Source organism: Danio rerio, chromosome 1 (assembly GCF_049306965.1).
Source record: "Danio rerio strain Tuebingen ecotype United States chromosome 1, GRCz12tu, whole genome shotgun sequence".
NCBI lineage: Eukaryota > Metazoa > Chordata > Actinopteri > Cypriniformes > Danionidae > Danio > Danio rerio.
In genome coordinates, this window is record NC_133176.1 from 42,943,781 (window position 1) to 42,957,938 (window position 14,158).

Below are 14,158 nucleotides of genomic sequence, written 5' to 3' on the forward strand. Positions count from 1 at the left end.
ACTAACAGAATCTTACCTTCGTAGTAAGAGATTTCTGGACACCACACTCAAAATGTAGCTTAAACTACAATGAATGCGAGTGAAGGAGAGTCAAAGCTTAAACAGCCAGTTGCTTTTCACTCAAGAGAGCAAATGTCTTGTGAAGAAACAAACTGCACTATTGTATTTAAAATGTACCCAATATTATCATCTAAAATATATTTAAATAAACAGATATTTGTTAAACAAATTTCCATGACTTTTCCTAAACATTTATTTGTTTATTTGTTTTTCCAAAGCCTTGTTAAAACTCCATGACTTTTCCAGGACAGTATGAACCCTGGGTGTACCTAATAAAGTGGCCGGTGAGTATATATGGAGCAAGCAAAGAACCTGGATCAAATTCAATTAACGCTCCACCTACTGCTTATAAAAATCACTTTTAAATAAATAATCCATTTACTTCAGGTAAAAAAAAAAAAAAATATCATATTGAATGAAAAACCAAAACATACACACTCAATAACTCACACACACACTCACCTGCTTGAATAATGAGCTTTGCACACTCGTTGCATGGGAAGAGCGCTACGTAAATACTGCAACCTTTGACATCTGCCGAGTTCTTATTCATGATGGCGTTCAGCTCTGCATGGCACACTGCAACAAACACATGAAAGACCAGTTAGCAATATGCAGAGGTCATGAGCGCTCACATACGCATGATGCGTTATTATAGCCGAGATTAACATTTCTGCTTCGCAACAAAGATGCACTGTGCTTTCTTGGCTTGTACTGTTCCACCACAAAAAGGCTCCAGTCACCAGTTCACGGTTAAAAAAAAGGAAAAAAAAAAAAAGATTTGAAAGCATGAGTCTGAACAGATGTCAGCTCTCCACAACATCACCCAGAAAAAGCTCTGTCTAATCACTCACTCTGCTCGCCTTAATTACGGAGAATGAATTGGCCCATCAGCGGTGGCACATTACCACTGCACCACCAAACACCAGCCTGACACACGTTTATTTTGGCAGAGCTTCAGCACAAGGCAGAGGGAACGAGAGAGGGGGCATGTAGTTATGATGGAAGAGAGATGTCAATAATACACACACACACAGTGCATTTTAACTGGAAGTGCACACACACGCAAACACACATCTGAGAGAAAAGCATGATGATGCTCATGATGGAGTATGATCAAGCGTGTGGACGTGGGAGGGACTGAGCTCCTAAATCCATCAAAATAACATTCAATATATGTTTATTGCTATTAATCTGACTGCTCGGTCATTTATTTAAAGGTAGCACGCAAGAAATTGTTATTAATGGACTGCAGTGAGACAAAACACAACATCAACTGGCATTATTCTCTCTGGCTAAGACATATAAACCTAATCTTCTTTCAGAGAACAAGGTGAAAGTGGCATTATGTTCACAGGGAAATCAAGTTAAAACAATATGACTGATATTTGGTATTTCAGCACTCTCTAGTGGCACAAAATCACACAAACAGTACAAAGAAAAAAAGAACCACTATTATTATTATTATTATTATGCATTCATTCATTTTCTTTTCAGCTTAGTCCCTTTATTTATCTGGGGTCGCCACAGCGGAATGAACCACCAACTCATCCAGCATATGTTTTATGCAACAGATGCCCTTCCAGCTGTGGGCACATACTCTACGAACAATTTTAGCTTACCCAATTCACTTATAGTGCATGCCTTTGGACTGTGGGGGAAACTGGAGCACCCGGATGACTATTATTATTATTGTTGTTGTTGTTGTTGTTCATACTTTGGATTTGCTTAAATCAGCATAAATAACTAAGCAGTCAACATTAATGCCCAAAAAAGTGTAACATTCAGTTCTCCAAAGTGTCATGCTTTGTTAAAAATATGCAAATAAAAATGTAAAGTCTTGATTTATTATAATGCAAACTGAGCATAATGCAAAAGAGTTAAATATCTTAAATTATATGATATATTTTGATTCCGTTATGCCATTATCAGTGTTATTACAGGGTGATCCTCTTACTGACAAAGCAGAGGGGACTTCTATAATAGGATGACCATACATACATTTCTATTTTCTAGGGACAGTCCTGTTTTTTGAAATCCTCTGAAATGTGCTCGTTAAAAAGGAAGATTAAAGCAATGTGCAATTACACAGCAAAAAGTTTAAAGGGGCGGTACGGTGGCTTAATGGTTAGCACTGTAGCCTTGCAACAAGAAGGTTGCTGATTTGAGTCTTGGCTGGGTCAGTTGTTATTTCTGTGTGGAGTTTGCATGTTCTCCCCTTGTTGGCATAGGTTTCCTCCCAGTTTCCCCCACTGTCGAAAGACATGACAAGACTATAGGTGAATTGATTAAACTAAACTGGTCGTAGTGTATGCGTGTGAATGTGAGTGTGTATGGGTGTTTCCTAGTACTGGGTTGCAGCTGGAAAGACTGCCGCTGTGTAAAACATATCCTGGATAAGTTGCCAGTCCATTCCGCTGTGGAAAACCCTGATGAACAAAGCAAAATGAATAAATGAAAGAAAGTTTAAAGGAGTAGTTCACCCAAAAATAAATTCAGCCATCATTTACTCACCTTTTACTGCTCTCAACCTTTTTTTCTGTTAAACTAAAGAAGATATTTTGAAGAATGTTGTAAACCTGTAACCATCGACTTACATAATATTTTTTCCTACTCTGGAAGTCAACGGTTACAGGTTCATAATATTATATATATAATATTCAGAGTATATGCAGGAATCCTAAAGCTAATTTCAATACCCTTTTTAAAAGCCTTTCTTAAATGATTTTAAGACCTCATCACCACTTCAAGTTCTTAATCATTAACCTTAAACTTAATAAACAGTTGTAGTTAAATAAATTAAATGGAGCACAACCATGCAACAGAACTCAGATAAGCTCGGAAGAAACAAAGCTTCAAAGAATAAATTACGCAGTTGTTTTCAGTGACAGGTAGGGGTGTCAAAATTAATCATTTTTCTGTGCACCGCGATGCAGGCCAGGACAATTCAGTATCAGTTCAGTAATAATCATAACCGTTTATTACGTACTGACATCATTTATCTCTTATGTACTATATTATATAGCTTACTATGACGAGGGAGGCGAACGAGAGTATTTAAAACACATAAAAGCTCATGTTGTGTAGTGGTTTTCGGCTTTTCTCTTAATGAGATTTTCAACTTTTCGGCCTTTCTCTTAATTTATTAAATAGAATTCTTCATCAGTTGGTCTGTGCATGTACTTGAGTTTTTAAAGGTGTATATATATATATATATATATATATATATTTATTTATTTATATATCCATTTTAATACAAGAATTGTGGTACTGTGCAGTAAAATATAAAATTATGGAAAGCATTGTCAATTTATCGTAATGCATTGAGATAATAAATTGTAATCGTAACCAAGCCAAACCGTGACAGTAGTGTAGGTTTTTTCCCCATTTTGCCGTCTGTTTCGCTCTATGGTTTCAATACCTGTGAAGAGCATCACATCACCTTCCTGCGATTGCAGCAAATTATGTGGCATCACCCGGGCAGAGAAGCTTGGCCGGACCATCCGAGCCCAAACCAATAATGTGGATCAAACACTTTGGACAACGCTTGAACAAAATTTAAAACGCAATTAAGACTGTTTGATACCTTTCAAAGGCCTTAATTTTCTCATAATTGATTTACTAACTTTCATACTTTTTAAGAAGACCTCATGGACACAGTTATTTTGAGTTCAACAGAATAAAGAAATGCATAAAGGTTTGGATCCACTTGAAGAGTGTGTAAATAGTCACTTTTCATTTCAGGGTGAACGATCCCTTTAAACATTGCAGTTCTGTTGCTCAAAACAGTCTTGAACTGACAATATTCAGCACCAGAGGGTGCTGCAAACAACATTGATTATTTGGTTGTCACTGCATAAACAAAGGAAGTCCATAAAAGGAAAAAAAAAAGTTCCATAGAAAGTCAAAATTATGACAAAAATTATTTCAAATGTCTTCTAGCAAAGCTTCTGTGCTGCTTAATAGGGCAGCACAATATATAATTTAGCATCGATATCGCAACATGTCAATCTGCAATAGGCACATTGTAGGATATGCAATGTCAAATTGGGATTAAAGTTGATCAGCACCACAGATCAAAACATGTGATTTGTGGAGTCATCGCATAGCTTAACCCTAAAATAGAGTGACAGATTTTCATTTGGATGGGTTTTTCTGATACCTGTGACTTCTTTTCATCTTAGTCCCTTTATTAATCTGGGGTCGCCACAGTGGAATGAACCACCAAGCAATCCAGCACTAAGTTTTACGCAGCGGATGCAATTCCAGCAGCAATCCATCACTGGGTAACATCCATGCATCATTCACGCACATACACTACGGACAATTTAGCCTTCCCAATTAACCTATAGCACATGTCTGTGGACTTGTTTGGGAAACCGGAGCACCCGGAGGAAACCCATGCAAACACGGGGAGAACATGTAAACTCCACACAGAAATGCCAACTGACCTAGCTGAGGCTCAAACCAGCAACCTTCTTACTGTGAGGCATTAGTGCTACCCACTGTGCCACCATGACAGCCTAAACCAAAATTAATTGTATTTAATTATTTATTTATTTGATTTTAGCTCCAACTTGCCTCAACACACCTGCAAGGATGTTTCTAGAAAGCCTAGTAAGAGCTTGATTAGCTAGCCCAGGCGTGTGTGATTGGGGTTAGAACTAAACTTTGCAGGACACCTGCAAGTTTGGAAATGCCTGCTCTACACCATAGTGTTATGTTATCTATTATTATCAAATTTCTGTACCTCAATAGTGTTGGACTCCATAGAAAACCATAAAATTAAATTGTATGTGTTCAATTGCATTGTACATTATACAGATACTGCTCTACAAAATAATCCCAATTAATGTAAAAACATGAATTAATTCCAAAGTCATCTCATGAAATTATAATCATATCACAACATATATTCTAAACAAACTAAATATCGCAATATCAGTTTGTCTAATATTGTGCAGCCCTACTGCTCACTAAAATAAATGTAAATCCAACTAGTTGTTATTATACAATCTGTTCTCAGACGTGAAGTGGAAGAGTCTTGCTTCACCCTGACGAGGTTTATTTTGCTATAAAATTGTCTGTACGTAAAGTATGGAGCTTATTAAATGGCTGCTTCCTACAGAGTAAAAGAAAAAAACAGAGAAAAAATATTGATTTAAACCTAAATAATTTATTAGTTCACTGTATGCAAAGTTTCTGCAAAGAAAGCACTTTTTAAAACTGGATGAATAAGGGGCACAATATAGTCCTACTTTTTAACCACAAACATAATTATGGGGACAAAGATATTGATTTGAGACTAAACCGTTTTAAAATCTCACCTATTTGTTTTATTTTAATCCATTACAATGTACAAAACAATTGATAAACACTGCAACCTTACAATACAAGTAATGCTTAAGTTCTCCTTTTTTTCAGTACATATCTCATATATATGCTTACATTGTATAAATCAATATAAATATAACAGAATCAAAAGGGCAGCAGCTGCATTTGTATGAAATGAGAACACATGTCAGGGACATCTGAAAGACCAAGCTAAATAACTGTACACAAGATAAATTTTAGAACTTTAATATTTACTTCAGCAAATGTACCTAGCAAGTGTATATCATTGACATCAGTTGCCTGGAGGAGCGTAGTTTACTTTCAACACTGGACAACATAACTGACCAAATCACAATCAAATATTCTAGAGAGATGTAAAATAAACACTTTTAATAAACAGCATTTAAAAATTCCCTATGGTGTCCAGTGGCCTTTATATTTTAACCATCATTTACTCTCTTGTACTTGTGGCAATTTTACTGGAAAGACTCCAAACAAGGATTTTTTTAGGCTACAAGGGACTTCCTACCGACTCTAAATGGTTTATATTTGTGCCATTTGTGCAATAAGAGAGTCCGAGATATGCCAAATAAATCATTTGAATGGAACTGATGTACCATCCTTCTGCATAAAAATGTGCTTTATGTATGAATGAGCCACAACTCCAAACACAATTTTTTACAATGTTTGTATTCGTAAATAATGCCAGGTAGATGTGACTTTACATTAAATCCAATGACTCAATGTGTTCATTAATAACATGATGATAATACCAAAGACTTACAGGAAGTAAGAAAAAGGAGTAGATTGCCACTTTTAAGATATATAGCTCATCGCATCCTCATCAAATAAACATGTAGCCAATCAAAACACTAAGTAAGGAAGTTTTAAAATCATCAAATTACAGTAAAAACATTTACAAAAAAAAACATGTCCATGTGAATTATCATCACAATTAAAAAAATACTAATAAATAAATAAATAAATAATAATAGTATTAATAATAATAATAATAATAGTAATAAGCAGCTAAACCATTTGCAATTGAAAATAAGGGTCTTGTGGCATAGAGGGCTGGAGTAACAATGCTGTAAATTTAATTTTTTCCATCACATTATAAAAATGGCAATTATAAAAAAAATTTTTAGCTAAATTGTGCTATACTGACTTCTTTTATTGACACTGACTCTCTAGTCAGAGGTTGATATATTGTGTCTTCAAACATCTGATTTATTTATAAAGTCTAAATAATTGTCACTGGCATCAGCAGATCATTATGACAAGAAAGTATGTAGTTTAGGCTGCAAAAAATTCTGATTAGAGCATCACTATTATTCGGTGCCTTACTGTTAGGAATAGGAATCATTGACTTTTTAATAAATATGCCATGAGCCATATCCTGTTCTATTGTAGATTTTTATTTAACCCCATATCAGCATCTAATTTAATGGCCATGTTTACTAAATAAAAGAGATTTCTACAAACATTAAAAGCAGGGCAGTCCAGATAAATACATTTTACAGAAAGACGATTTTGTAAAACATTAAGGTCCTCACCTTTTTTTTGCAATCTGAATTCACAATGTAGCAATACTTTCCCAGTGCACATTTTTAGTCTTAAAGGCCACCTGTACAAACTGTTTGGACAGAACTGTGATAGGTATAGTGTCCACAGTCACACGAGATTGATATAAACACAACAAGTTTGTATTTGTAAATTGTATCCCAGTGATTTTAAGCACTTTAAGCCAAGTCATTTCACTCTGCGGCCATCTTTGAAATGCCTCTTGAACAGAATACTCTGGCATTCTGTCTAAATGGGGAAAACTGTTTGCCAAGCTTACAATTACATTTCATATTTGGAATCACCAATAAACTTAAACAACAACTGTCTCATAAGTTTTGTTTCTAAACGTTCAAAAATCTGCATAATTTCAAGGTGCCCAAGCTAGTGTGCATGCATATTTGAAAAGAACGAGATCACGACACCAACCTTATTTATGGCCATTCTACACATTATCATCCTCTGGATAATGATCGTCTGATCGCGCTGGTCTTCTGAAGTAATCAACAACTTAGTTTAGTTTAGTTTAAAACTTTATAAATCCCATTGGGGCAATTCATTCCAACATGCTGGTGCTTCACATACAACAAGAATGACACACTTAACACAATAAACACTAACACTTAACATCAAGTACACAAAAATAAATTAATTAATTAATTAATTAATAAATAAATAAATAACAATAAAAAATAATAACAATCCATCAATCAACTCATTTATTACGTAACCTAATTGTTTCACGCACAAAAGTAAATTAATAACAATTTATGGAACATCTTTTTGTCTTTAGGCATCGATGAAGTGGCATCCACTCAAAATATTTGTTTAAGGGGTGTGTGAGGTCTCCTAGTATTTTATGTGCCTTCCTCAACACCTGCTGCTCGTAATAGTATGCAAGACTTCGCTGGGGAACTCCTAAAAATTTTTGAGAACAACTTAATGCCTTGAAGATGATTCTTGTTTTTTATAGACAGTGAATAAAACCAGCCAATAAAGGAAAAGGACAAAATTAAAAAAAATAATTTCATCTCCTTCATAAATGACAACGATGTGACATGACAAATTTGTTTACATGTACACGTTTACTGTACCTCGCATTTGTTTCATACAGATTACTAAACCAAAAAAAAACTCATTTTCCAGTTCACTAGGTTAATTTCTAAGTAGATTTCAAGTTTATGTGGATATATTTTTGATGTTTGTGAAGCAAGTATTCGCTGAGTTTCCAGTCTTTTTGCAGACCAAAAAAACTATCATAAGTCTGTTACGAGCTTCGCCCCCAGAAAAAAATGTCAGTCTATAACGGTCGATGCTTGGCTCTTGTACCAGTAGGCGGGACTTAATTTGTCATATTGACCGTGACACTTTTCCCCATTTAAAATAAGAAAATCAGAGGTCTTGAGTTTTCTATAGTCTTTGTTTTGAGGCCCACCGTAAAGGGACAGAGGAGTGTGTTTTTTCCCCACCCACTGAATTGACTGACATGCACGTGATAACTTGTCTCCATACTAACATGTATAAATATATCCACACAAAACAGGATTTGCTAAAACACTGGGATTAAATTATCTGTTCTACCTCTCTGTGATCAGCTGCACCTCAAGAATGAGTTTTACAAGTTTAAAACAATGAACAAGAACAAAAACAGTCCAAATTTAAACGTGTCAAACTTGATCAAACTTTTAAAAACACAAACTTGACCAAATCATTCAAAAGATAAAATTAGGATGTAATTTTTAATACATTATTTATTACTGATCTATGTATCCTGTGCTTTTAGCCACTTATTTAATATATAACAATTGGAAATCAGATCATAGCAGATCAGAAATGTATTATTGTGAATTAAACTTGACTGATTCACATAATAACCATCATATGAAAACAGACAAATACTTCCGAAAACTAAATGAGCTCTGCAGAACCAAGCCAAAACTCATTTTCTGTTTTCAATTAAACTTTTAAGACACTTCGTGGAATCCACCTTTGCTGGCTTTGCTACAACAAAAACAAACACAATCTACACAAGCCTCTTCACTGACATAAACCAGAGTGAAAAGTGTGACTGACAAACAGTTCAGAAGATCAGCCGAGCACCAGACTGATTGATCACACCTTCCCTTTGGCAGTATGGCCCATTCAAAGTCCACAGTTGGCATGTGCCGCCTTCAGGAACGCCAGCTCCAGCTCATTTCCATTTTTCATGCTAATAGCTGCCACAAAGTGACCTTGGCCATTCCCTCACTCAGCAGCTCCACCTTTATCTCCTCCATCAGCCTCACGCAGGTGAAAACTAATGCCACCATGTGCTCAAAAGAGCATACACATCTCCGCACTGCGTTAACAGACACCATGTGCTGCGTCGACAGAGTCTGAAATCTAAAAAGCCTCTTCTGCAAGTGTTTAAAGTTGCCGTGCATTCTGACCAGTCTGTGTGAGCGTGTGTTTGGCAGAGTGTCTTATAATTATGGGTAATTGACTGTGCCAGTTCAAGCACAGAACTCACCATAGGGGTATTTGGTGTCCAGCTTGTTATCTGCGCTGCGAGACCAGGGTAGCAGGTCATCATCACAACCATTAGGCATGCCATTGTAGCCAATACCCACTATCTTGTTTTCTTGATTCACGATACAGGCACCAACCTGAAATTAAATAGAAGGAAATGTTATTTTCCAATAACAGCTTCCAGCAAAGGACGTTCAGAAAGTACACAGTTCAGACAATAAGAACACAAATAATAAACAACAGTAATAAAAACAAAAGGGAGAAAAAAAAATCAATAAACATCAATGTGTAGTATTTAAAGGTGGTTCTGGTGGTGATTTTTAACACCGGCCAGAGGGCAAAAGTTCAAAGAGAGCATGGGCTGGGTGTGAGGAATCCAGGGGGATTTTCGGAGCCCTTTTTGATAGCATTATACATGGCGGAAGTACTTTGGCCAAAATATGAGGATATAAAAAATATATATCAATTTTATTTCTGATCCTGCTGGAAAATAATGCCAAAGCAGGGGCTAAAATTAGAATATTGAGGGGGACTTCTCTCCACCTCAATCCCCGAGTCTGAATGCAGAAACAGTGGATAGCAGTGCAGCAGGTCTCTTGCAATGTCTTTTTCAACCATAAGCCCTGTCGGTAATCCTGAGAATTTTAAAAATATGAGAACACAGCAACATGGATTTATGTGATGTGTCTGAATGGTAATGAACTTAAGTGATAAAAGATACAGTCCGCCATTCTCCAATTCACATACAGCTCTCCCAACAAAAATGTTTGCTGCAAACCAACAGTTTTGCTATATCTGCCCTTACAGCATCATAGGGAAAAACATACAACAAACCTTGAGAATCAAGGAAACAAACACATAAAGCTACAACCTTTCATAAACGGCTAAATTCTGTTTGTCTTTCACAGATGCAGTCTCACCCAGTCATTGAGTCTCACAGCTTGGCAGGTCTGCTTGAGCTTTGAAAAGCACACGCTCTCATGAATAATTAAGATGCAGGGTCTTCTTATATTATAAGAAAACTCTGCCATGAATGATAATAAGAAACCGACGCGTCATCTCTCCACTAGCAGATTTGCGATACGTCACCGATTTTGATCCCACCCCAAAATATATTTTAAACCTGGAAGATGAAATTAGCTCACAAAAGCTCAAAATTATGCAGTTTTCTGCACAATTAAAGCTGACAGGTGCTAACTTTGTCATGGTTGATGCTCAAAATACACAAATCAGTTAAAAATTAAAAAAATAAATCCTTTTTTTATTTTTTTAAGTACTTGATAGTGTCTTGAACCTTTAAAAAACCTTGAGCCAACTATATAAAAAAAATTTTTGGTATCTTCCTTTTGTGTTTTTTTCTCTTTGGAGTAGAAATGTATATATTCCATACAAAGTATGAAGCTCACAGGTCAGTTCTTTTAACATGACTCGCGGTGCGCTCATACCATTCTTTCAACTAGCCGGCCTGGAAAGCCTGAGTATGTTGCATCGTGGCCAATATGTGCATGCAAACTATGCCACTCCTTCGGAAATAGCGAACTTGCTCAGACAAAAGAGAGGATATGTGAACAGTCCATAGTTAATATCCTCAGCCATAGTTAATCTAGTGTGTGTGCGTAATCACTTCTGAGTACATGCTCTGAACTTTTGAACTACCGCACAGTTGGCACAACTTTGTTTAGTTGCAGAAGTTTTCATCCATGCAGAAACGCAATGTTGAGAAGCTTTTTCGATGAATTAACCGTGACAAATTATGGTGCAGTTAATAGTGAAACCGGTTAATTGCTGCATCCTTAGATTTAGCGTGTACATATATAAAGAAAAGTGATAATGCATCATTTCAAATATTTTAGTATCAACAATTCTAGAAATATCAATACCTTTTTTAACCACACTACTGGTTACATTTAAAATTTTGTTCTATTGACATTAGTTCAAGCACATGCACCACAAGAGAAATGCATAATGGCTCCTTTCCACTGACTGGTACAGTACAGTACGACTCGGGTCGGGTCGGTACGGGTCACCTTTATCAGGCTTGCGTTTTCCACAACCAAGGGTACCCTTTTGGTGGGGTTGGTGTATGACAGAGAGTTTCAGTCGACGTCATTCTCGCTCGAATAAAAGTCTACAGTAAAGCTGTACAGGTCGTTCACAAATCATATGAGAAGCACTTCTCACAAAACAGATGTTTTATACACATAAATACTTGTTTATAAATGTTTATTACTAACCATTCTCTAAACATAATTTGATTATAACTAGAGATCGATGACAGTGCAAAATAGTCTTCTGTAACATCTGCAATTATATAAAAAAATATATAAATGCTTCATATATTAACACATACAACCCCTTACAGTCTCTGATGTTACTAATTACAGAAACACTACACACAACATACATTTAGTCCATATTTAGGTTTATAAACATCACGCAACATAGCCCACAGTCAGTGCAAACCTTTTTTCTGTGTCTGTAATCTTCACCAGCACATGTAACCTCTGTTAGAGAGTAATTCTGTCGTCCCCAGTTCAGAATAGACCAGAAGGCGATGATAAACATGGCAGTTTGCTTGTTATTCAGGTTGCTGAAACAATTTGCTCCCAAGTTTTGTCGGGCTACTCTTTTGTTCGCGCTTCACTCTCAGATTTGTCCTTTTCTTTCTGAATGTGTCACTATCGCGTTTTTCTGTTTCTGACAGGATAGGATTTCAAAAGCACCTCAATAATAAAGCGCACGTTATTATCATCAGCTCAAGAAGTTTGTTATTTTACATATAGACGCGCGGCAAACGCAAGCAAGAAAGCGAAACCGCTCGCGCTTCAGACTGGCTCGTAAAAAAAAATAAGGGGCACAGGGTAAATCTGCTCATCTTTCTGGCTTTGTGGCTGTTCGTCAAGACGACGACAAGATTTGTTTGAGCCCGGGTCGACCATTGCTTGTTATTATATGTATATATATTTATGCTGTATTCTCGGCTGTGTATTTTAAACAAGGCAGCTCCTTTGTTTTCATTCTGGCTTGTTACGCAAGCGAATGACATTTCTCTGTAAACCTGTAAAATGCATGTCTAGCTCCGCCTTTTGGTACTCTCTCGTGTTTGGTACCCTTTCGAAAGGGTGCCAAAAAAGTGATATGGTACAGTACGGTATTTAGTCACACATGATGTGAAGTTGGAAGTCAGAATTGATACAACTTATGGCCCGTTTCCACTGAGTGGTACGGTAGGGTTCAGAACCGTACGGTACCACTCAGTGGAAATGGGCCATAAGTTGTATCAACTGTGACTTCCAACTTCACATCATATGAAGATGTGTGACTAAATAAAACTAATAAGATAAGATACACGACTGTCAAGTTATGACCAAAGTTGACATTAAACGATCAAATTCAATTATAAAATTGTAGAAAGTCGTGCATATGACTATCGTTATGACCCACTAATTTGAGTCACAAAATAAAGAGATCACGTATCAAAATACAATGAATGCAAATTATTACAAACTAAACTAATAGAACAACAATCAATCAAACAAACAAACAAACAAACAAACAAACGTCTAGGGATAGTAACAAAAATAAAGAACTTTAAACAAACCTTTAACTACACAATAAAAATAATGCCAAACAAAACCAAAAGGTTGAAGAATCAATGAGATGTAGGACATGAGGACTCCTGAGTAACCACACTGTCCTCTCCCAACTAGCACAACTCAATTAATGACTAATATCGCAGTCATCCAACCAGGATCTGCCACATTCTCCTCCGATACGGTCTGGAGACTTGGAATCGTTACAGTATTCTGTAACCAGATACACCAAGTTCTTGTCCAGAATTGCTAGAAAAACAAGGGACTCCTGACAGAACAGGAGTCAATCACCTGATGTATTACAGTATGTTCCAGCAAGTGCCATCACATTCATCTGATGCAACGTGATGGATCGCTGTCAGCATGACTGAGTGGGGAAGAGGCTGACAGCACCCATATCTTAGCTCACCAAAACTCTTGTCTCTTAGATATGCAATCCTACTTTGCGCCTTTAGGAGTAATAACAGATGCATGCATGAGCTGACCGAGGATCATGCCTGACTGAACTTCAATATTGCACTTAAATATTGTGAGTGTTTATATTGGCCAGCAGGTCGTTGCACAGCAGGAGAGCTCTGAAATCAGAATATGTTCTTAAAGTAAATGGAGCGGATAAGTGGTCTGTGTCCTTTGATCAAAAAAAGCTGTAGGGTGTTTGGAGATCTTTGAGGTACTGTAGCTCTGGATTGTTCAGAGCTTTTTTTAGGGTAATAGTAATGGGGACAAAATGGTTTTAATGGGAGGAAATTGGGGAAAAGATAATGTAAAACCACAAAAGATATCCCATTTCATATTGGAAATCAAGTCAACATTTCGTATTAACATTTGGCAATTAATTTTGGGTACCTGAGAATTGGGGTCCTTGCTTCTTTGTGCTGATAAAAAGGCAACAGCCATGAAATACTCAGGCCACTCCAGGTAGTCCTGTCTCTTCTTTGTAAGGCATTCACTGTGATTTCTAATGGGTTGAAAAACAAATGGATGAAATACATTGAAAAAACACCTGCTGCCATGTGAACATAAAATACCAGGTGTTAAAAATATAACAAATTTGTGGCAGAAATCATACATTTTAAAAAAAGAAATCCAAAAGGTTTTTG

At 36.4% G+C, this 14,158-nt stretch overlaps 1 protein-coding gene across 1 annotated transcript in view; it reads right to left on the minus strand.

Moving 5' to 3' along the window:
* dctd (dCMP deaminase) overlaps positions 1–14,158 on the minus strand; it is a 46,284-nt gene that overhangs the window by 26,310 nt on the left and 5,816 nt on the right. Inside the window, 3 exon segments of the mRNA NM_001017639.1 lie at positions 523–639; positions 9,467–9,602; positions 13,905–14,016. Of these exon segments, the coding sequence (NP_001017639.1) occupies positions 523–639; positions 9,467–9,602; positions 13,905–14,016 (365 nt within the window).